Genomic DNA, 26,347 nt, shown 5'->3' with positions numbered 1-26,347 from the left:
AGACGCATTTTACAAGAAACCTATGTGGGGCTGCTTAAAAATAATTATTATTATAATCGCAAATTTAATCGCAATCGCAATATCTGTCAGAAAAATCGCAATTAGATTATTTCCCAAAATCGTGCAGCCCTAACACACACACACACAAATGACCAGACACACATGCACAATTGCACGCACGCATGCATGCACACACCCACGCACACACACGCGCGCACACACACACACTATAAGACAAGACTGTGAGGGAGAAGGGCTCTTTCAGATTTCCAGTGATATAAGAATGCTAAGAGCAAGTCTGCGACAAAGCCCCTTCTCTGCCATAATTTCCTCCCTCCCTCCATCTGCCGTCTCTTCCCTTGCTCCATCAAAAGGTAAGGCTGCTCTTCCTCTCGCTCCATCAGAAGGTAAGGCTGCTCTTCCTCTCGCTCCATCAAAAGGTAAGGCTGCTCTTCCTCTCGCTCCATCAGAAGGTAAGGCTGCTCTTCCTCTCGCTCCATCAGAAGGTAAGGCTGCTCTTCCTCTCGCTCCATCAGAAGGTAAGGCTGCTCTTCCTCTCGCTCCATCAGAAGGTAAGGCTGCTCTTCCTCTCGCTCCATCAGAAGGTAAGGCTGCTCTTCCTCTCGCTCCATCAGAAGGTAAGGCTGCTCTTCCTCTCGCTCCATCAGAAGGTAAGGCTGCTCTTCTCGGCCACATGGCCATCGTACAGAACGCTCCCTCTTCTACTCTAAAGTAACACTGGTCAGCAGCAGTAACTGAATGAATAAAGCTCCTCCAATTCTGTCCACCCTTGATCTCTACAACAGGGACATTCTTAAGACATCATTCGATACATTACACAATTAATTTAATTTGCTAAAAGAATTAAAAATTGCAAATAGTTTCTCTCAAGTTAATACATACACTGTAGGTCCACTTGTACATACATAGGTCCACACGGCAAATTACTTTACTGTTTCCCTTATAAAGCTGGAGGGGCTGTTGTGTCACATCCACACATCCTCACACACATCAGGCCAGAGTGATGTATAGACCATTTCAAACATGACATCATAAACATTAGAAATGGACCCAAGTGTATTTCCTGTTGCAGTGTTCACCAATACAGTATCTATAACACACAGGAAATAAACATGGGTCCAAGCTATTCCACTAGCAATGCAATTCCGCCGAAAAGGTCTATAGTATATCTAATACCCCGCCCCTTGCTTCTCACTTTACCTCACCAACAATATAACCTTCAGTATTGCCCCTCTCATTTTCTACAAACTTTAAAAGTCAGCTGATCATCCTAATCAGAGACTTTGTACCATCACATCTGTCATACATGTCAGTGAGACATGCTCTCGGCTCCAAGACATCCGTTCAACGACTATGGGATTGCATAGTGCAGACCAGAGGATATAGAGGTCAGCTGCAAGTATCTCGTTAAAAAAAATTACTTCAAGCAAGGGTCTAATCTCACGGACTGTACCAGTAGGATAGAATACATGCTTCAGTACACAAACTGTGCTCAGGCATGCTTGCAATACATACACCACACACAGTCTACTCTCTGTATACAGTCATCTCTTTCTCTCTCTCTTGCGCTCTTTCGCGCTCTCTCGCTTGGTGGAGTCATGACAGGCTAGTTCAGAGTTCATACACCCAGTCCAGGTTTTTTTTGTGATAGTCTTGTCATGTGAGGCTGAACAATCCCATTGGTCAGGAGACACTGTGTGACTTGTATCTCAGAGGCGGGGGCAGCCGTACTGTACTTTAGTGGGACTCGAAAAACAACAAAAATGCAAAGCACCACAGTTGAAGATGAGGCCTGGGGGGCATCCCCCCCCCCCAAAAACACAATCACGTGACGTCGCCACAGAATCAATGAGGGCCCTTGAGGGCTGGTAAGCCGTCACACAGGAGTAACACATCCCCACACAACATCAGTTAACAATTAGCCCAGAATAAATTACAGTCACAGAACAATCGTTTTTTTTTTATACCAAACAGGCATTAACCAAACATTTGTTACTGACATCACACAATATCATATTAGTGATTCTACATACAAATGCTCATCTGAAGAGAAAAAAAAAACATTTCTCTTAAATAAAATAAAAAAGACCAAAACATTTCTTATGGGACTAAACTGGTTTATGAAAAAAATAAGAAATTCTTAAAACCAATGATGCAATTTGGAGGGAATCGGAGATAGGGAGAGATGCGATGCAGATCGATGGCCTGCAAATCCCATTGTACCTATTGATCTGCAGGGTGGGCGAATGAAATAGATTTTTCTGAGGTAGACAATGCAGGCATATTTCATTCTCCCAATGCAAAGCCATTCTAAGTGGGGAGGATAGTAAGGGTAAATTGGTCCATTTGGATTCTCCGGCCTTAAAGCCAGTGGTTCTGCGTAGGATGGGAAAATCCGACCATCATGGCCCCACCGACTGCCTCGCCAGCGCAGTACTTAACGCTGTCTGGTTCACCACCAGGTGATGGATGGTCGACAGGACACGCTGTGACAAGACAAAGACAACGGTCGGCGCTGCAGCTCTACCGCTGGGTGGAAATGTAAGGTTTATTCAATCTCCTAGCCACTGTACAGGGCCCTGTGTGGACAATATCTTCCCTGTTCATAAACATCCCATCCCTTTATATGACTTGGTAGAACCCTCAGGTCCCCCGTCTCCATAAACGTTACTATTACAGTGTCAAGTAGAGCCTAATCAGGTGAGAAGATTGGCTCAGCGTGTTTTAACAACAATGGCTATATACACTCTCTGGAGGAAAGACTAAAAGGACAATGTTGTACAGATGGTAAAAGTTGAGTACAGCGCGAGTGACAAAAATACAATATTGTACTTTTTTTTCTTTTACCGGAGAGTGTAAAGTGCTGGGGGGAGGGTTTGTTAGGAAACCAGTGAAAAGATGCTTGTCAAATGTGTCAGTCTATTTAATTTTTTTGTCATGAAGAGTATCCGTTTGTCATAAATAAAAACAAAAAACAAACAACATCGACCGTTCTGTGACAGGGAGTCCGTGTATGAGATAGTCGTGTGTAGTTGACGTTTTAAAGCAGGTCTGCAGGTCAAGTGGGGTGAGTTCAGATTCAGCAGGCTGGGGGTGTGGGGTGTGGGGGCTTCTGCTGTTCAACCTCCTTTACCGTCCCACTGGGAGGCGGGAGAGAGGAAGGGAGGAGGTAGCTGAGCTACAAGGTGGCCCGGGTGAACAGGTGGCACTATAGTGTCCTGATGGCTACAGGGTACAGTAGGGACATGTGCTCCGCTCCCTTGATGGGCAGCTTGCGACTGGAGTAGAAGTGGATGATGTCAGGAACGCTGTCGAACGGGCAGCTGTTCTGACCCAGGATGTACTTGTTCTCCTTGGTCCTCGACAGCTTCATGTGCATGAAGCCCTGGCTGCTCCTGGAGGCAGAGAGAGAGAGCGAGAGAGAGAGAGAGAGAGAGAGAGAGAGAGAGGTGTCAAAAGGGAGAAATCACCACTTTACCCAGGGAATATATATATTTTTATAACCTTCCGTTTACCCAGGAAAGGGTACACACATATATATATATATATATATATATATATATATATATATATATATATATATATATATATATATATATATATATATATATATATATATAACCTTTGTTTACCCAGGGAAGATCGTTTTTAAATAACCTTTGTTTACCCAGGGAATATTATTTTAATAACCTTTGTTTACCGTGGGAATATATATATATATATTTTTTTTTAATAACCTTTGTTTACCCAGGGGCTATATATATATATATTTTTTTTTTTTAATAACCTTTGTTTACCCAGCAAACTGTTTTTTTTTTTTTGGTCTTTTTCCCCCTCCATTTTCCTCCGATTTTTCTCCCATCCCAATGTTAGTCGTATGCCAATTCCCCCAGTCCCTTCCTGGTCGCTGCGCACTTACCCCCCACAGTCAGATCATCTGGGAGAGTGGAGGCTACCACGTGCTTCCTCCGACACACGTCCAGCCAATCACCGCTTCTTTTCACCTGGCAGCGCGGATTCTCATTGAGAGGGCGTAGCGTGTGGGAGGACCACACTATCCCCCTCACGTCCAATCCGCGCTTAGCAGGCGCCCCGACCGAACTGTAGGAGTCGCTGTTTACAACGACCCGGACCCAGACGGCCAGCCAAGCTGGTGACAACCCCGGAGCTGTGAGCTGGATTCGAACAGGCAAATCCAGCTCAGCTCCGGGGCTGGTGACGAACGCAATCTCCGCTCGGCCACCTAACCGCCTCCCAGCAAACTGTTTTAAATTATATATATTTTTTTAATATAACCTTTGTTTACCCAGGGAATATTCTTAAATAACCTTTGTTTACCCTGTTTTTCAGCACCGACTGGCTTCACTCTCACACAGCTCCACACACAGCTCAGCTACCACCAGCTCCAGCAGCTCAGCTACCACCAGGCCCCAGCAGCCCAGCTACCACCAGGCTCCAGCAGCCCAGCTACCACCAGGCTCCAGCAGCCCAGCTACCACCAGGCTCCAGCAGCCCAGCTACCACCAGGCCCCAGCAGCTCAGCTACCACCAGGCTCCAGCAGCCCAGCTACCACCAGCAGCCCAGCTACCACCAGCTCCAGCAGCTCAGCTACCACCAGGCTCCAGCAGCTCAGCTACCACCAGGCTCCAGCAGCCCAGCTACCACCGGTATTTCATATCAAGTTGTTCTCTATAGCCTTCTTAACACTAAACCACAATGCCACCAAAGAAAGATAAAAATGAGCCTAAATCAGACGAGGACTATGCCTCACTTGCACAAGTAAATTAATTACTGCAACAGCAAAAAGAGATGTTCACTGCTCTCTTACAAACACAACAGGACAATTTCAAAAGCTTTGTAAAAATCATCATGGACTCTACAAACTCAAGACTGGATGCAATTACACTGGAGGTCCAGGAAATTAAAATAAGCATCCAGTACACACAGAAGGAGGTTGACGACATCAATGCTAACAATGCAAAACAGTCAGATAGTTGCAAGTACATGCAATCTGACATCTGGAAAACCTGTGAAAGCCTGCTAACAGTCACAGATAAAATAGAGTATTTAGAAGGTCAATACAGAAGAAACAACCTGCTCGTGAGAGAGGAGAGATCGCCTTTCTGAGGTATGACAGACTGATAATCCGACCCCGAAGTAGCACCCCAAAGCAGCCGAGGGACAGTTGAATGGTTGTTGCCCTTGCCACACATACCAACATTATGAATATAGTATACAATGCTAATTAATACTAACCTACCCAAAAAGGGGTTAAAGATGGCACATATAAATATATGTAGCATAAGAAACAAGCTAGCTGAGATATCAGAGATTTTACTATCAGACAATTTCCATATTTTAGCTATATCAGAAACACACCTTGATTCTACATTTGAGGATGGGGCATTGCAAATTGATGGATACAACATTTTTAGAAAGGACAGGAATGCATTTGGGGGAGGGGTTGCTTTTTATATTCAGAATCTTATTCCAGTGAAGATTAGGGAAGATTTAATGAATAATGAAATTGAAACATTATGGCTGCAAGTACACTTGCCTCATTTGAAGCCTATGTTGATTGGTTGCTGTTATAGACCACCTAGTGCAAATAATGTGTATCTAGAACAAATATGTGACATGTTGGACCAAGTGTGTGATTTGAGTAATGAGATTTATTTTATGGGTGACCTTAACATCGATTGGTTTTCATTGAAATGCCCATTGAAAAAACGACTTCTAACTGTAGCAAATGCATGTGGTCTATCACAGGTAATTAACAAACCAACTAGGATATGTTTGAAAAAGGATGGTAACCAGGTCTCCACCTGCATTGATCACATTTTTACTAACAATGCGGAGCTATGTTCCAAGGCGGTATCTGTAACTGTTGGTTGTAGCGACTGTAACTGAGGGGTACAATTCCCTGACTGTATTGATAAGTATGGTATCATTAAACCACTACCGCTTTATGTACTTTAACTACTGGCCACACAGTACATGATATAGATACGATGAACACTTTCCCACCATGAAACCAAGTCCACACAAATGTATAAGTCGAATATTTAATATATAGCAAAGGGTATATACAACGTTCACTTAATGACATTTATGATTTGAATGCACTTGTAAGGCAAATGAGTATTCGTAGGCAAATCAACATTGAATGTCCAATCTCTGGTTACGCAGGAAGCAAGTATACAACCTGGTTCTTTAGGGAACTATAGCGATGGTACTTAATGATTATAGCTGGATATACTAAAGGGGGGTCCTGCTGGTTGTAAGTCAGTAGGGGGGGGGGGTTAGGAGAGCCGCCGGCGATATCCCATCTGGCCAACGATTTCTTGGGAGAATTCAGAGTGCTGAACACGGTGCCCACAGAACCTTGGTCCACAGATGAATACAGTTGGGCCCTCTTGTAGACGGTAGCTGCCGGTCCACAACGAAGAGACGTGAGGCGACCTCACTCGGGGTAGAGCGCCGTCTCACCTGGACTCCTCTCGGGGGGTAGTTCCAACACTCACCAGTGTTGGCTGTTATCCATGGCATAAATCAAAGCACCCAAAGCAAGTAGATAATCCAAGCCGTGTAGGGCTCGCCGTCGTCCGGGTAAGGTAATCCAATGTGCAGGTCCACTCGTCCTAGCCCAGAACTCCTCGGATGAAAGCACCACACGTGGTCTGCCCAGCCTGGTTAAGACTCTAGATAACGCGAGGAAACGATGGGGGTACTACTCACTGTATAACTCTAACCGAACGATGCACCATACATAATAGACTATTATTAACTTAATAGAAATACGTCCCACTCGACGGTATAGTGCCAAACTATGACAATTCAGCTATTAATCCACACGATGTCTCAATGCCATTCTGAGGCCAAGTTGACCATACTGCACCACACGTGTATCGTGGGTGAGGCTTAACGTCTTGCCACTAGGTTGGAGGGTAAAAGAACTAAGGGCTAAGGGACTAAAAAGGAAGGTTCTACTTTACTTGCGCCATATATATATGCGCTGTGAACAAATAGTACCATTCGTATTTCGCCAGACGTATTCCTACGCGGAACCGGGCTAGTAACGACATGTTCGTCGGCACGATTGAACTTGAACCAAGGGGCTTGGCTGCTGGCGCCAAGTTCTTGTCCAATGAGAGAATGAAACTATTATGGGCTGTTAGTAGACTAAAGGGATATTCAGTGTATATGTACAAGGAATATACAAGGGATATCAAACGATATACAAATACTATTAAATATATATCCATAAATAAATATATATATTCGGTTTAATCTGATCCTTCACAACAGCGACCATAACTTAATTGCTATTGTAAGGAAGACTAAAATGCCAAAACTGGGACCTAAAATAATTTACAAAAGATCGTATAAAATGTTTAATCAAGACAGCTTTGTGAAGGATGTTGAAAATCTATGTTGGTCAAAGGTGTTGAGGGAAAAAGATCCTGAAAAATCTCTATGGGAATTTGATACCATTTTTATGCCACTTGTTGACAAACATGCACCATTGAGAAAGTTTACCGTCAGAAGCGTCAGAACACCATGGTTGGATGATGAACTAAAAGAATATATGATAGAACGTAATCGAGCTAAATTAATAGCAAATACATCAGGTTATAAATCAGACTGGGAGGTATATTGTAAATTAAGAAATGTTGTTACAAAATGTAATAAAAAGAAGAAGAAATTGTATTATGAAAATAGGTTTAATTATATAAAAAATGACAGTAAATTATTATGGAATACTCTAAATGAAATAATGGGCAGGAATAAGAAACCTACCCCATCCTTTCTAGAAACAGAAGGAAAATTCCTCACCAAACCAGTTGAGATTGCTAATCATATTAACAATTATTTTATTGGAAAAGTAGATAATTTAAGGAATAATATGCAAACAATAGATAATGAAAAATCTTATTTATTAATAAAGAATAAAATAAAAGATAAAAATTGTCAATTTAATTTTGATAGTGTGACTATAAGTAATGTAGAACATACAGGGTGCGATCCAAGAGGGGAGCCCGGTGAGCTATAGCTCCCCTAGATCAGACATCAGCTCCCCTGGGGGTCTCTAAAGCTCCCCTGGGAGCTGTATCATCATCGTGTATAATAATAAACGTATGCTATTTTGGATGTATGATTAATGATTTGCGTGTAGTGGCTACTTACTGGGACACAATTCACGGCATTCTAGCCTTTTGTGGTGTTTACTACATCTCCCATGACCCTTAGCGGGGGATGACGTAGTTAAAGAGAGACAGTGAAAGTTGAATGGGTGTTGTTTGTGCGACAGTAGAGTGCGTAATAAACTAGCGTTTTTGCATCGGAACACGACTCCGTCTACGCTATCATTACTGCATTCCTACATTTGTGACCCTTGGACGTATTTCGGAGATTATATCGAACATGTCAACTGAACAACAGAACGCAGAACTTTGAACGCAGTTTCACTCAAGCTGCGCAGAGTGCCAACGCTTGGTTCGCGCAAGCCGAAGCCCAATTCGTTCTCAGGAATATTACAGCGGATGCCACCAAGTACTACTATGTGGTAGCAGCCCTTACGAATTCAACGGCAGCGAGAGTGGTGAGTTTGCTGGAAAACCCACCTACACATGACAAATATGTGACTATAAAAACACGCTCTGAGTTTTTTTCCGCTGAGAGGCGCGCCGCGCACCCCCCCCCCCCCCCCCCCCCGAAAGGGGCTCACCCAAAGATGATGCTATGGATCGCACACTGAGAACATATGTTAAGTACCACTAAAAACAAACCACCAGGTGTTGACGGTCTTGACGGGAAACTTCTGAAATTGGTCCCTGATTTAATTTCCCCTGCTATCTGTCATATTATAAATCAATCCTTTAGTGAATGTTTGTATACTATCCGCAACAGTGGAAAACTGCCAAAGTAATACCACTGCCAAAAAATTTGAAATTGCCATTCTCAGGATCTAATAGTCGTCCCATAAGTTTACTGCCAGTTTTAAGTAAACTGAATAGTAAGTGAACAGATTAAAAGCTACTTTTCTTTTAACACATTGACCACTGATTTTCATCATGCATATCGTGAAGGACATTCAACAGCGACTGCATTAACCCAAATGACGGATGATTGGCTGAAAGAGATAGATACAAAGAAAATGGTTGGAGCTGTCTTGCTTGATTTTACTGCAGCATTCGACATCATAGATCACAAATTCTTACTTAAAAAACTTGAATGTTACGGTTTCTCCTCATCTGCACTATCTTGGATGCAAACTTATTTAGCAAACCGGAAACAAATATTTTTTTTTAATGGGAGTTACTCAGAAGTTAAAACGGTAAGGTGTGGAGTACCCCAAGGAAGTTGCCTTGGGCCTTTGCTCTACACCATATTTACAAATGACATGCCTCTTGTCCTAAATAAGTCCTATATTTCTATGTATGCGGATGATTCAACGATTTACACATCAGCCTCAATAGCCAATGAATTAAATACGGTCCTAAAGGCAGAGTTGCAATCAGTGATGGAATGGATAAAGAATAACAAACTAGTTCTAAACATATCAAAGACAAGTAGCATCATTTTCGGTTCAAACCATACTCTAAGAACGAACCCAGTCTTGAAACTTTTGATAAGTGATGTGGTAATTAATCAAGTCCAGGAGACTAAACTCCTAGGGGTAACATTAGACAGTAAATTGTCATGGTCACACCATATAAACAATATAGTAGTGAAAATGGGAAGAGGGATTTCTGTTGTTAAAAGATGTGCTCATTTGTTACCACTAAATTCTATCAAACAGGTAATTCAAGCTCTGGTTTTGTCAAATCTTGACTATTGTCCTGCAGTATGGTCGAATGTAACGACGAATAAACTGAAAAAATTACAAATGGTACAAAACAAAGCAGCACGTATAGCGCTTCGCTGTGAGTACAGAACTAATGTTGCAGCGATGCACAGTTGTTTAACTTGGTTACTTGTCAAACATAAATTACTCTGCTCACTCCTTGTATTCACTAGGAATATTCTTGTTACAAAGATCCCCTCAATTTTATATAACAATTTATCAATAAGTCTTGACAGACGGGCGGTTAGGTGGCCGAGCGGAGATTGCGTTCGTCACCAGCCCCGGAGCTGAGCTGGATTTGCCTGTTCGAATCCAGCTCACAGCTCCGGGGTTGTCACCAGCTTGGCTGGCCGTCTGCACTGATACAATTGGCTGTATCAGAGGGTGGGAGAAGCTGGCGGGGTGGGTCTGGGTCGTTGTAAACAGCGACTCCTACAGTTCGGTCGGGGCGCCTGCTAAGCGCGGATTGGACGTGAGGGGGATAGTGTGGTCCTCCCACACGCTACGCCCTCTCAATGAGAATCCGCGCTGCCAGGTGAAAAGAAGCGGTGATTGGCTGGACGTGTGTCGGAGGAAGCACGTGGTAGCCTCCACTCTCCCAGATGATCTGACTGTGGGGGGTAAGTGCGCAGCGACCAGGAAGGGACTGGGAATTGGCATACGACTAACATTGGGATGGGAGAAAAATCGGAGGAAAATGGAGGGGGAAAAAGACCAAAAAAAAAAAAAAAAAAAAAAAAAAAAAAAAAAAGTCTTGACAGACACAACCATTCCACCAGACATGCTTCTGCACGAGGTTTTACACTTCCAAAAGTGAGGTCGAATGCAATGAAGCGAACTGTCATGTTCCGTGGTATGCAGGAATGGAACTCTCTTCCCAGACATGTTAAGCAGGAGAATAGTAAATGTAATTTCAAAATCGTGGTAAAACAACATTTTCAACCCAAAAAATTGACATTCCCTAATAGATAGTGTGTACGTAAATGAAAATGTATGTGTCTGATAAAGAGATAGGTATATATGGATGAAAAGGCATGTGTCTGATAGGGATATATTATTAAAATATTGTATAATTGGCTGATATGAACATAGATAATGTATGTAAAAGCTAAATAGTTATTATGCTGTATTGTATTATGAATTAATTATGAGTAGGTATTATTGTATTGTATTATGAATTCATTCATAAGGAGTATATATTTTTATATTGTATTATGAATTTGATTAGGGTTTTTATTGTTGTTTTAATTGTCTGTATGACATGTAAATGTTGTGAGTGTATAAGGGTTTTTATTGTTGTTTTAATTGTCTGTATGACATGTAAATGTTATGAGTGTATAAGGGTTTTTATTGTTGTTTTAATTGTCTGTATGACATGTAAATGTTGTGAGTGTATAAGTCTGTAACTGTATTTTATGTGTTATGGACCCCAGGAAGAATAGCCCCAGCACTGCTGTGGCTAATGGGGATCCAAATAAACTTAAACTTAAACACTCAGCCCTGGTGGCCGCCCAGTGTAACCACACACTCAGCCCTGGTGGCCGCCCAGTGTAACCACACACTCAGCCCTGGTGGCCGCCCAGTGTAACCACACACTCAGCCCTGGTGGCCGCCCAGTGTAACCACACACTCAGCCCTGGTGGCTGCCCAGTGTAACCACAGCTCCACACACTCACCCCTGGTAGCAGATCCAGTGGAGCAGTTAAGAGTTGTTAAGGCAGGGACCATTCCGCATTCACATTGGGGATTCAAACCGGCAACTTTCGATCTCACTTCCCTAACCTTTAGCATTAATGTGGTCCAGTGAAAAGCTTTGACTCCTACCGTGCTGTAGACATGCTCTTCTATTGACCTTTTCAGTGGAATTGTGTTGGTAGGGAACAGCGCGGGCCGAAGTCTATTTTCCGTCAACTATTGATATTTGCCAATGTCTTTAGTCAAAAATATAGGCAAATTATTATATAAAAACCCTGATATTAGCAAACACTGCAACAGGAAATACTAATTTAGAATGTTTATGTTGTCAAGTTTGAAAAAGTCTATAAACGGCTTTCTCATCAGACTAAGTGTGGAAAGGAACGTAATCCTGGTCAGAACAATGGGGCAGGCTACAATATATTTACATTTGTTAACGATCTAAACAATCAATCCATGCCAAAGCTAGATAATGTAAAAGGTGAAATACTCTCACTCACAGCCATGCTAATTTGGCAAAATCACATTCCGCCATTGTATTTTGACTTTTAGTCACGTGACTCAGTGGGTATTACGGATTGGCTCGAACACATTGTATTTACAAACAAACCTGTCTATACTTCAGACATTTATCTACTCACCACCACTATTCAAACCTTCTGTAACTGAGTGGATTTGAACCTGGGACCATAGGATCCACAGGCAGCCACACTAACCAGCTGAGCTAAATGGTGAAACCCATTAGCTGGTTGACTGAGACTGACTCGTTAGTAGTTTACAGTCGTCCACCCGCGAGAAGTGTGTCCTCTCATGTTCTTTCGTTCATGCTCACACTTTCCCAGGGTTAAGGCACTGAGATCCCACCCCCATTTCTACGTGAACCTGGATACAGATTTACAGGGCAGTGAAACTGCTGTCACCAATGTAACCGAGTGGATTTGAACTGCTGTTAGCTCCACTAACCAGCTGAGTTAAAGGGTCAGATCCATTAGCAGGTGCTGGTTGACTGTGACCAACTCGTTAGTAGTTTACACTTCTCTCAAGAGAGCCCACACAGTAGGTGCTCCTGGCGCACTTCAACTGTGTTCCTTTTCAGCTTTTCTCTCATTGGTGTATTATAGCGGAATGTAAGCTAGGTCGTTTTCAAACATGCAGAGTAGAAACCTGGACACTGGAGTGGATTCTCACTGCCGTCCCTCTCCTACAAGATTAATCCAATCAGCAATACATTTTTTAAAGGGATAGATTCAAGATTTAAGAGGTTTATTTGTCACATACATACCAGGGCATACAGTGAAATGCGGGTGGCCATGCCCGCTTCGATTGTGCAATAATACAATAGTAAATAAAACAAGTAGAAGATAATAAAATAGACATGGCTGTGGATAGACATGGATACGTCCCGGATGAGATAAATAGGAAGCTAGAATTTTTTTCAAAATCAAGAAAACATCACACATACATCATAAGTAAAAATGTATAGCTAAATTTTTTTAATAAAAAAATTTATCCCATCCCACTCGTTCCCATATATTTCTTATTCCTGTCCTGCTCACATGATTGATTGTAAAATGTACTCCCATCTTGCGAGAATCCTGTGACCTGCAGGATTCCCTTCCAGATGTCAGACTCTAATGCAGAGCTCACTATGAGTGAGCAGCCAAGTCTTCAATTAATTTCCGATGTAGAGTAACGTATGCAGCCACAAGGTACTTGCAAGGTACTGCATACACTCCTCTACATAGAAAATTAATTGAATGCAGCTGCGCTGCTAGACTTGGCTGCTTTTGGTGGAAAGGGGCCATTAGCCTTTCGCGTTTAATAAACACACAGCAAATTAAAAGCTTCCTGTGCATCTCTAGGAGCCCTGGATCAATGCATTTAACTGCCTTCCAGAGATCTCTCTTTCAGTGGAGACTGGTCATTATGGGCAGAGCCCCACCTCGTGTCACCAAAAATAACTGCAGACAAATGTTATGCATTCTTAACTCATTCAGCGCCAAACCCAAGATAAGTCAGGTTTCGCCGCCAGCGGTTGAGCGCCATACCAGAGAATTCTCGGGTTTTGATCCTTTGATATTTTTCCTTTGATCCCCGTTCTACACACTCGGCCGGAGCTCCCCGAGTCTCCCTGGCACAGCTGCCTACGTTGGAATTGCAATGATGATCGAATCTCGCCAGGTGGCAGTATCGCCTACCTTATGAACATGCATGGGCCATCTTAGTGCCAGCCCCACAGCCCCCAAACAACTAGGGACTCGTTGCCAGCAGCAGTGAGCAGGACACGTTTGACAATCGCGATCGCCTAGAGCGAACTATTGGATATTATGAAAAAGAAAAAATTGATTATATGTATGATGATTATGGACGATAAGGTGCGTTTCCACTGGAAAAACGTAAAAAAAAAACTATAATCAAACCGACCGATGAGGAAACCTATTCGGCTCCGTGGTATAGTCTGGCCCGAGCACACAATAGTAACCTGCAATGCAATGGCGAGCAAACTATTGGATACTATGAAGAAGAAGACTAAATGGATTATATGGATGATGATTATGGACGATAAGGTGCGTTTCCACCAGACTATAGACTATGTTGGACTCAGCACTACTGGTAAAACGTAAGAAAATCAATAATTAAACCGACCGATTGTCACGATCAGAACTCGTGTCTGCCAGATGATGAGCAATCAGCGCGGCTGCAAGAGATCACCTCATCAAGCGTTCCCTACTTCAACTGGCAGAACCCGTCATCCAACGTTGCAGTGTTAAACTGCCTACCGAGGTACGATGACGCTACCTGAAGACCAGCTGTAACTACCCCTGTTTATGCTTGCCCTAACCTTCTGTTTCTTGTGCCCCAGGACTTCGCTCCAGCGTCCTTCCACCCTGACGTCTCGAGCTCCAGCGTCCTTCCACCCTGACGTCTCGAGCTCCAGCGTCCTTCCACCCTGACGTCTCGAGCCCCAGCGTCCTTCCACCCTGACGTCTCGAGCCCCGCAAAGAGGACTCCTGCTCGCTCTCAAGCGCAAGACCTGTGTCCTCTCTCTCTCGCTGCCGACAGCTGCACTGGAGTGCACCTGCTCTCATTCTTCTCCCCCCCAAGAACATTATAACCTCCGTGTTGTTCACATTCCTGTTTCACATTCCTGTTATACTCTGCTTGGTTGGGAAGAATAATTAAAGAACCCTAAACCGCTCTATTCTTTTTTGCTATTGGGCTCCGCAAGAACCCCCCCATCCTCACACCGATGAGGAAACCTATTCGGCTCCATCTATAGTCTGGCCCGAGCAGATGAAGGAGACGGATGAGGGCTACCTAACGTTATATGTATTGATCCTGTTCTGATTCAAGACACTTTTGGACTCGAAGTGAGAAATGGAGTACCTCTAAAACAAAGGTAACAGCTATTTTACGTGTACTTTACCAAAATTCCATCATAAAACATGCATTTGTATGATTGCAGCGTCGGATAAACTTTGTGAAGAAACAAGGTCATGTGTTTACCTTTGACCTGGCAATAATATATAGGGATGCACCGAAATTTCATCACGAAAGTTTTCGGCCGAAAATGGCAAAAAAATTCCATTTGGCTTTTGGCCGAAAGAGTTTTTTCACCAAAAATATATCACCGAAACAGAAACAACCTAACAACCTTGCGTGTTGTTGTGATGATGTCGTGCTGTCGGGAGTCGCGCTGTTTCTATGTAAACTCTGCGCGCAACACGTCCAATAAATGCGTCTTTAACATGCTTTTATATCCTTATTTACTATATGCCCGTCGCGGTAGGAGTGATCTAATATGCATATTATTCGCGTGTTGTTGTGATGATGTCGCGCTGTCGGGAGTCGCGCTGTTTCTATGTAAACTCTGCGCGCAACGCGTCCAATAAATGCGTCTTTAACATGCTTTATCCTTATTTACTATATGCCCGTTGCGGTTAATCACTGAGTGATCTAATATGCATATTATTCAGAGCGAGAGGGGGGGGGATTGTGTTTCTCACATTGACGTCTACTGTGCCGAGTCAAGCGAGCACATTCAGCTGGGGACTAGAAAGGTGCGCTCAGTAGAGCACATATGTCCGCTGCGGCAGCCAGAGAAAAGATGGAATTAATGTACTGTATGCATTCAGAAGTGCTGAATAAATGTTTTATGGACCCATAATAGTGATTATTTATTATTTAAGTTAAGTTTTGCCATAATCATATATTTTTCCATAATCATAATGTTCCACAACATTGGTAAAAAAAATGATCTATTCTATGAATCATTTTCGGCCTTTTGGCTTTCGGTTTTCGGCCAACTGTTTTCTATTTTCGGTATCGGTTTCGGCCAAGAATTTCCCATTCGGTGCATCCCTAATAATATAGGTTTCAAGCGAGCAGCCGCGAGATTTGCGCATACGCTGCACAAAACACACTTTATCTCACGATCTAGAAAACCAGCCTGGATTTTTTTTAAACAGGGCAATGTTTATCTTGGGATTGTGAACGAACAAGGGTATGTAGAAACAATTTCTTACATGTTGGACTATAAATAGTGTCTGTCAAATGAGCCCTACTATTGTCTCCATAGCTATAATATAGAATATACAATAGCTCCGCAAAGATCGTGAAATATCGTGAAAATTGTCAAAAAAAGCTGGCGCCAGGCAGTTCAGATGGGGAAAGAGCGTGGCGCTCAATGAGTTAAAGATTTGCCTATTATTTGCTCAAATGTATTATGTGTATCAATGTTACTAAATTGCATATACATTTGATTAGTATTTTAGTTCATGTCATCGCTCTGCCTTGCCGTTTCAGATTGCGTTCGTCTCCTGACCGTTAGGTCTCAAATAGCACGAATGGGGCTAGCCCCTCTATATCAATGCAGTGTGTACAGTACGTGGGAAAATCCAAGTGCGCATGCTCAGGGTTTTTTATCATTCACATCAATATGATGGCAAGTGGGGCTCGGAGCTCCTAGCTCCACGTGAAACATCATTTCGTATTTCAAAGTTGATTGGCTGGCGACACCTGGCGTCGGATTACAGTCGGCAAATAAGCTTTTCATTGCTAACGGCAGCTACTGTGAACTACCTAGCTAGTTACGTTACGTGAAAATTAACAAGGTGGATTATTTACTCGAGCACAGGTTTGAAACCCTAAATTTGGAGGAGAAAATTTAAATCAAACGTCTGGGTCCACACCAAGCCACTGGATATCATTATAACGGAAACAGCTTGCAAAGGTAACATCCATCCATGAGAACAACCTAGAAGAGGCTTTTACTAAGACTGTCATTCTGCTGAAAATCATCATAACAACTCCTATGATGACATCGGAGTAAGAGAGGAACTTTTCCACGTTAAAGAGGATAAAAACGTTTACTCACAATACCATGGGACAGCCGTGACTTAATGCATTGGCCAGCATCGAAAGCCAGTGCTGCCTTTCTCTTCAAGTGACAGCTTTGGTGAGTGATATTGATCATCTTGATGTTATGGTTCTGGTCCGTGCTTTGTCAATGATGTTGTGTTGAATCACTTGATGATGGTAGTGCCATGTTTAAAGACAAGGTTGTTGTCATAATGTGGTTGAATCCCTAAAAAGCAGTGGTGCAGTGGTGATTTCACAAGTGGTTGTACTGTGCGCACAGAACAGCTCCGACCAGCATCCATTTATGATTAGAATGATTATTATGCAGGCGGTTAGGTGGTCGAGCGGAGATTGCGTTCGTCACCAGCCCCGGAGCTGTGAGCTTGGTTCGCCTGTTCGAATCCAGCTCACAGCTCCGGGGTTGTCACCAGCTTGGCTGGCCGTCTGCACTGATACAATTGGCTGTATCAGAGGGTGGGAGAAGCTGGCGGGGTGGGTCCGGGTCGTTGTAAACAGCGACTCCTACAGTTCGGTCGGGGCGCCTGCTAAGCGCGGATTGGACGTGAGGGGGATAGTGTGGTCCTCCCACACGCTACGCCCTCTCAATGAGAATCCGCGCTGCCAGGTGAAAAGAAGCGGTGATTGGCTGGACGTGTGTCGGAGGAAGCACGTGGTAGCCTCCACTCTCCCAAATGATCTGACTGTGGGGGGTAAAGCGCAGCGACCAGGAAGGGACTGGGAATTGGCATACGACTAACATTGGGATGGGAGAAAATCGGAGGAAAATGGAGGGGGAAAAAGACCAAAAAAAAAAAAAAAAAATGATTATTATGCATAAATAGTAGGAAACATGTTTGTATAGGAAATTACTAGTTTTAGTTTAGTTTTTGTAAATATTGCCTTGAAATAGAGAAGCTGAAAAAGGTAGCAGGATGTAGCATTCAATATATAAAGAAACCATATTGTCAACAGATATGGTTGAAAAACAAACAATGTTTTAAATGTAATTGTAGATACATTGTAGTTACAATTTCTTTAATTGAATTAACATAAACTAGAAAAGTAAATACAAACTAAATTAATAATGTAACTTACAGTTTACAGTTTTCTTCTGAAGCACAACTTAAGAAATGTCTCATCCTTCCAGTCGGGACCATTTGTCACATAGTGAGAGGTTCCACAGCTCAAGCAAACCCCCACCAATTGGTTTTGCTCTTCTCGTTCTTTGTTATGCTATGGTTATGCTATTGTTATGCAAAGGCATGTAGCCAGGTGAGTACCGGTACTTGGCGCACGGCACGACGAGTCGAGTGCAAGTTGTGAACGCATTTTTGTGTGCACGCGCCATGTGCTTCTGCTCAGAAAAGTGGTGGAACGGCGTGGTACCGCGTGGCATGAGCACTGCACCCCTGCTAAAAAGTTTATTTAATCCATCAAAGTGCAAAAGAAATCACCAGAATGCAATAAATAAGGTGTTTTTTGACATATAAAAACTCCACTGCTCACTTTTAATTAATATGCTCACTAAAAAACTAAAGTAGCCCCGCCCCCAAATACAAATATATATCGTGTTTTGGGCATTTGGCTAGAAACGCTCTTTCAACTCGCTACATTGCTGCCCATAACTTAATCTACAGCAGAGCCACATGGCATAAACTGGGCTCCCAGGCATTTTTCTGTTTCTTGTCCTAATGAGAAATGTATCTGTATAAATCCGCATGCTGCTACAAACTGTGGAATTATACAGAATGAATATCTTTCAGTTCAAGAATATGTATAAAGAAGGAACAATTAGACTTTATGAAGTTAGGGGGGTAATAGCTTTCCCTATGACTATTTTCTTTCTCAAGTATTGATTGTTATATGTAATTGACAGACCATTTATTTCTATAGTTTATTTTTAGTAGGGGCAGGCTAAATAAAATGTTCTTCTCCCTGCTCATGTAATGTGCAAATTGAGGTCCTTTTGTTATGAAATGATACTATTATACGTTTATGCCACTGTGTATTACCATGAACAGAACAAATAAAAATTAAATGAAGTCGGGGTACGAGAGAGTGAGTGAGTGAGTGAGTGAGTGAGTGAGTGAGTGAGTGAGTGAGTGAGTGAGTGAGTGAGTGAGTGAGTGAGTGAGTGAGTGAGTGAGTGAGTGAGTGAGTGAGTGAGTGAGTGAGTGAGTGAGTGAGTGAGTGAGTGAGTGAGTGAGTGAGTGAGTGAGTGTGTGTGTGTGTGTGTGTGTGTGTGTGTGTGTGTGTGTGTGTGGTGTGCATCAAAGGGACTAGTGTTAGATATTCTCTGGTGTGTATGTGTACATGCAAATATGCCAATTATCTGAGCAAAATCCCAGCTAGAGCTGGGCTTTGGGCGTTTTAAATGTGACGCAAGTCCATTCTTTACTTATCTCCTAATTGCATGTAAAGCTCCCGGTCATATCGCCTCGCTAAGACGCAGCACGTAACAAAGTCACGTAGATAATACGCGGAGGCGGGCTGAGGATTCACAGGTTCAATTAAAGGACATCCTTCAATAACAAGAATACATTAAGCTTGACAAATGGCCATTACATCACATGAAATCATTATTTATTTTAGTCCATGAGGCCAATTGCTCTCATCAGTTAATTTGCTTTGGAAGAGGAGTTATACATAAAAGGTGACGTAGGTGATGTAATGAAAAAGGAAAGTATGGCATAATTGGTGAATAGGAAAACACAACACAACTGCCTGTTAAGTCATGCACTGCCTACAAAGTATTACTACTCACCGTCAAGGCCCTCCATAACCTAGCCCCTCCTTATCTCACAAAACTTCTCCAGTCCTACACTCCCTCTCGGTCACTCAGATCCTCCTCTTCCTTCCAACTTGTCACTCCCCCTTTCCGTCTGACTACCATGGGATCCAGAGCCTTCTCCCGCTGTTCCCCCCGCCTCTGGAATTCCCTACCACAAGACATCCGTGCAATAGACAACCTCACCACCTTTGTTTCCCGTCTCAAAAAACAACTGTTCATTCTGGCATATTCACTTTAATTTTAAGTTTATTATAACTGCTCCCCTATGTGTAACTCTGTAATATTGTGTTTTTACTGTGTGTAATTGTATTTGTTTTTAACCCTGTACGGCGACCTTGGGTGCTTTGAAAAGCGCCTTTAAATAAAATGCATTATTATTATTATTATTATTATTATAAGCTTTTAGCACAAAAGAAAGTTAGACCTTAGAAAGAGAGAGAGAGAGACAAGAGAGAGATGGCTATGGGGTCTGGGATGCTAAACAGTGAGGGTGATGGAGAGAGGCTCATGATAAAAGAGCTGAGATGATGTTATTTTAAGAGAGCTTAGAGTGAGAGTAGCACGATCGCTGTGCTATAAAAGAGAAGTAAACACCGCTCACTCAGGCTCCTCCATTACCTCCCCCACCTCAGCCTCGCTGGCCAAGCACCATGTTAACAGCCTCCTGTCGTGACTCGAGGACAGCAGGACAGACGCCCACTTTGCCACAGGTCTCTAAATATTCGGCCAAAAAAGTGAGCGCACGCGTCGAATGACCACCTCGGACTCCCGAGGCTCTAGAACTGCCAATCATCCGCCGATTGCATTGATGAGTGTACCTTTCCAATGATATCCCACGTTGGGAGGTGTGAATAGGGGATCTAGGTGAAAGTTGACTAGCGAAAACCAGAAGTGGTTATTTTTTTCCGAATTAATGGCCTATGAATGAAATACTGGAGAGTTTTATTTTGGCACACGGTTTACCTGGATCGCTCTCAAAGAGCCATTTCTAGACGTATTTTTATAAAATTTGGACCTGTACTACATATGACTTCAGGCTATGGATCCACGTGTTTTCCAGCTTATACCCCTTTTTTTATACACACACCACTACAGAAAAATGTGAGTACACAAGTTCAAGTTCAACTCAAGTTCAGACCTCTGTTACTCTATTTCATTAGCACTAAAAGTGAATTTCCTTTTTTGCATTAGTAACTTCAGAATGTTATCTTTCAAAAGAGACCAGGCTTATGCATGTGCTATAAGTAAAAAGTATAAAGATAAGCTTTGCAAAAAAAGTATGCTGTCCTCAAGTTCAAGTAAAAAAATTGCCACTTTTCTGCCCGCCTGTTAAGAGGTTAAAACGAAATAACTAAAAAGGTAATTAAGCGAGGGAGAGAGGGGGCTTAGGTTACACAGAGACACATTTAAAAAGCCAAACACTTTTAGATTCCCCTGTCCGATTTCCCAGTTTCCCAGTTATCTGTGCGTATCGTGTTTCAGGCCCCGCAGAGACAACAATAGAGCAGAGCTGGTGATAACGTGAATATGGGAGCTATTTCTGAGTAGACAGGGCCTTTTGTGTTGTTATCATATCCGCACGTTCTGTGTGTCATGGGCCATTATTGACTAATCAGGATTCATTTCACAGGGGAGGTTTGGTGATGTCCCGTTTATTTTCTTTTTATATAAGGCCGTAGTCTTTAGAGCAGGAACGGTCTGACAGCAATCACAGTTTATCTACCGCCCACATATTAGATTTCCACATGAATGATGCTCTCAAAGCCGTGCCATCTATGGCACTGGAGAAGGCAGAAGACAATGATCCTGAGCAGAAAGCCATGACCCTTTTAAGCATTACTGGACAGGAAACATCCTGAGCGCCTATTATTTCATTTTAACACGGTGACGGCACAAACTGAATGGCCACGCCTGAGATGATTCCTCCTAATGAGCAATTTCTAAAAAAGATAGTGACACACCTTGGACAAAAAATAATGTCGTTTGGAGAGTAAAGCAGGCTCACTAAACACAAAATACAAATCTGAGTCAACGGATTATATTGTAGTCGAGCGCTTTCCCAACAGAGAAGCATAATGACAAGATGGTCACTCTTTGTACTTGTTGATGATGCAAAAATACGTTGTTTTCAGACAAGTGAGAGGAGGTTTTGGCAAAGAGGAGCTCAATTAACTATTCAAAAATAATATGTTCATACAGCAGCAGTGCTATCATAAACATATCCTTGTTGGATAAACTTGCTAGACTGGAATTGATGACACATTTCCTCGCTCAGCCAGGAAACGCAGGCCATGAGAAGCAAGTGTCATGGGCTGAGGAACAGGCAGAGCCCTGCTCTGAGGAGCTTGCAAAGTGCTTGCTTAACGTGCTACGTTAGACCCAGAAGGCTTTCCGATCCTCTGAGAGATGGAGGAAGGTTTGAGCAGGAGAAGCGGGGGGAGAGAAAAGGGGTTAAAGGAAAGAGAAAACTTGGCCTCCGGTCCCAGAATGCGCTTGGAGGACGGGGGCATCCTCCGAGTCTATGTCTTCATCAATGATGCAGAGCGCAAACGTGCCACCTCGTGGTCCTCGTGAATCTTTCAGTAGTCCCACAGACATGGAGGATTCTCACATCATCGCTGAGGTTTTCAACAGGCAGGGGGGGGGGGGGGGGCAGGGACATGAGCAGCTTGAACTCGGAGTCACCTCCGCCTGTAGTGTGTGGTGCCACTGCCATTCGTCCCCATGAATCAACCCGCTGGGTGTTTTACTAGCGTGATCCGACTGATCCTGCAGCCTCAAACAGACTCCTCTCCTTCACTCTCAGACAGGAACAGGAACAGCAAACACCCTAGTGGGCACCGCAGGCACTGCCGCGCACGCACGCACGCACACACACACACACACACACACACACACACACACACACACACACACACACACACACACACACACACACACACACACACACACACACACACACACACACACACACACACACACACACACACACACACACACACACACACACACACACACACACACACACACACACACACACACACACACACACACACACACACACACACACACACACACACACACACACACACACACACACACACACACACACAATAAATGGTCTCTATTATAACATGTTGTTTACACACATCCTTATTCTGCAAAGGGCGACATCACTGCCAGACAGGTCTGGCGTTCAGGGGTCAATTAACTGGGCTCAGGCCCCCAAAGCTATCTCCATGTCCCCACCCCCCAGGGCTGAGAGACTTTCTGTGTAAGGTTATTGTTTAGCTTAATATTAAATATAAATGTGAATTATTATTGATAGTTAAATGTTGAAAATGCAATTTTAAGTATTTAGCAAGTCCTCACTGAAAACCATGTCTGCATGGTTCTCATTTTCTGCTTGGGTCAGGGTTTCAGTGAGGATTTACCTACTTGTGTAAATATCTGTCTTTTGGACTCAAAGTGCAAATGTTTGATTACACGGCACATGGATAGTGCTGTTTTGAGAAGTTTGATGGTCAATTTATACTCTAACTCATTACATGAGGACAAATATTGGAAGTTTCAAGTCACATGGGGCGAGTAGATAATTACAGAATCTGTTTTGAAAAGTGAACTGTGCAACAGGTTTGAATGTAATGTTGATAACGTTCCCATTTGTTTTCACATTGCACACACAAACTGCAAGAGTAAGCCACCATTAATCAAAGTGCTAGGATTGTTATGCTGAGATGAAAGTTATATTTACATTTAGTTGACGCTTTTATCCAAAGCGACTTACAAATTGTGTACAAGTCAGCTGGAGGGATACACCTCCGGCAGCTAAGGGTAAGTGGTATCTAGCAGTGTCGAACTTGAGTGCTACACTCTGAGTGCATAATAGTATAAATATATTAACATAGTAAGTAGTAGTATAGGCATAGTACATAGTCGATATAGTATAGACCAGTGTTTCTCAACTGGTGGGTCGCGACCCAAAAGTGGGTCGCGGGGCCATTTTGAGTGGGTCGCGGATGTGTGTGTAAAAAGAAATACCGGTAATAATAAAGAAAATATGAATTTATTTTCTTATATATATATATATATTTTTTTTTTACTACCCATCTTTGTGAAAGTGGCTTCTCAGCTCTGGTCCAGCTGAAGACAAAGCAGAGGAACAGATTGGACATTGAGCATGACCTCAGAGTTGCTTTGTCTACCATCACCCCAGACTTTGAGACTCTTGTCAGGAGCAAACAACATCCCCAGTTATCCCATTAGTTCCCTGGGATGTTAAGTTAAGAAGTCTGCTAAGAAGGATATATTATTTATTATTATTATTATTTTATTTCATTGCGTTTTTATCCCTAGTTGCACTTTTGTTGCAACCAGTTATCCCATTAGTTCCCCCAAACTTACTGTAGGTCTGTGATGTTAAGCTAAGAAGTCTGCTAAGAAGCATAATTATTTATTATAATTTTATTTCATTGGGTTTTTAGCCCTAGTTGCACTTTTGTTGCAACCCCAGTTATCCCATTAGTTCCCCCAAACTTAGGTCTGTTATGTTAAGCTAAGAAATCTGCTAAGAAGCATATTATTTATTATTATTTTTATTTCATTGAGTTTTTAGCCCTAGTTGCACTTTTGTTGCACTTTTTTGTGTTTATTTCATGTTTTTAACAGTGCATGAAAGATTGCGTATTACTGCAAAAAAAAAAAAAAAGGAAATAAATCATAGTGGTTAAAAAATGTGGGTCGCGACTTAATGACGAAGGAAAATGTTGGGTCCCGAGGCTAGACCAGTTGAGAACCACTGGTATAGACAATAGTAGCGAAGTACATAATAGTAAAAGTAATCTTTTTAAAAAAAAATTTACATTTCAGATATTGATTGAAGAAATTAGTTTTTAGTCAACGTCAGAAAATTGCACTGGGTGTCAGCTGTCCTGCCTCTACTTCCACACGCAGGACGCGTCTATATTAATCCCAGCCCAAGAGTGCAAGAGCGCTTCCGCATTTTGCCCCGATTGGCCCCGGTAACGCGCTCCAAATGCGCATTTTCTTTTTCGCCACCCAGACGCCGAAATGGAATACATGTATATTATCGCGACGCGGACCAGATTCATTCACATATTATCCAAACGAGGACCACATAACGCCATAACACGCCATAACGTTATTTCCCTGTACATTGTAACGTTAATGAATGAATGAATGAATGAAAACTTTATTTAACAGATTGCAGAATGGGTACAATACAGTACGGCTCAATACACACAATTGTTAAGGGGATGCAGACCTGAGAAAGATGTTTGTCTTGTTTCCATCAGGATCCCCCATTTTCAATACACAACGCAGCTGTCAACTGTACTTTACATATTATCCAAACGAGGACCACATAACGCCATAACGTTATTTCGCTGTACATTGTAACGTTAACACAATGCAGCTGTCAACTGTACTTTACATATTATCCAAACGTGGACCACATAACGCCATAACGTTATTTCGCTGTACATTGTAACGTTAACACAACGCAGCTGTCAACTGTACTTTCATAACGCCATAACGTTATTTCGCTGTACATTAACACAACGCAGCTGTCAACTGTACTTTCATAACGCCATAACGTTATTTCGCTGTACATTAACACAACGCAGCTGTCAACTGTACTTTGTAACGTTATGTTATTTCGGGCATTCATAACGTTATTTTGCGCGACTGTACATTGTAGCCCAGCTGTCAACTGTACATTGTAACGTGCAACTGTACTTTGTAACGTTAACACAACGCAGCTGATTGATTGATTGATTGATTGAAAAGTTTATTAACAGATTGCAGAATGGGTACAGTACAGCTCAAAACATACAATTACCAAAGTAAACAAACCCTGGTCACACAATACAGCAATTACAATTAAAACTCATAGTTACATGTTGTCTAGTCAATGTAGTCCTTGTATCAAGAAGTAAATCAACCAGTCTCCTTAATTAATGTGATTGACCAGCGTTGCGACCAGTGTTGCTAATATGAACCAAAGGCTTTAATATGGCGCGTTCTGGCATCTGTGATTAACCGTGTTGAATGCGGGTCTGAACCAAGCGAGGACCTCATGCGCATGCACGGCGAGCACCTGGGCGAAGCATGCGTTTGTGGGGGGGTCGAAAAGGAAATGCGCATTGCTTACCGGCGAATGCGGAAGCGCTCTTGCACTCTTGGGCTGGGATTAATATAGACGCAGCCAGCGTAGAGAATAGCATGCTTCACTTTGATGACCCCCTAGGAGCCTGAATAGGAGTGGGTCTCAGTCTCAGGCGACCAGAAGAAGCAGAGCGTAGAGGTATTGAGGGTGTGTAGTTGCTTTTATTTGCTGTGAATATGTTTATTCTGTTGCATTATTGTAACATGATATCTGGCATTGTGAAGTGTGAGGTCAGGTCCATAAATGCTTATGGAGCCAGAAAGATGTAGAATTATAATGCACACAAAGCTCTTATTGGCTGTGAATTTGTTTATTCCGTTGTATTTTGATCTAGCATTACAAGTGTGTGGTACGTGCATCCGTGTTAGAACACTTGTGAGCCACTCATTATTACACTATTGGTTGTGCAGGCGTCCACATCTTGATACTGGCAACATGAGCCCT

The 26,347-nt window shown here is 42.7% G+C and overlaps 1 protein-coding gene across 3 annotated transcripts in view; it reads right to left on the bottom strand.

Annotated features, from left to right (window-relative positions):
* Nucleotides 1-523: 523 nt before the first annotated feature.
* shf (Src homology 2 domain containing F) overlaps nucleotides 524-26,347 on the bottom strand; it is a 221,125-nt gene continuing 195,301 nt past the window's right edge. For all 3 annotated transcript variants that reach the window (XM_084337505.1, XM_084337503.1, XM_084337504.1), the window contains one exon: nucleotides 524-3,416. In XM_084337505.1, coding sequence (XP_084193631.1) covers nucleotides 3,230-3,416 — 187 coding nt within the window. In that variant the 3' untranslated portion in view covers nucleotides 524-3,229. The remainder of the gene's footprint in view (nucleotides 3,417-26,347) is intronic.

The sequence above is a fragment of the Notolepis coatsorum genome, assembly GCF_963971535.1.
Source record: "Notolepis coatsorum genome assembly, chromosome: 20".
NCBI lineage: Eukaryota > Metazoa > Chordata > Actinopteri > Aulopiformes > Paralepididae > Notolepis > Notolepis coatsorum.
Note: the sequence above shows the minus strand (reverse complement) of the source record. Positions and strands in the feature narration are given on the sequence as shown.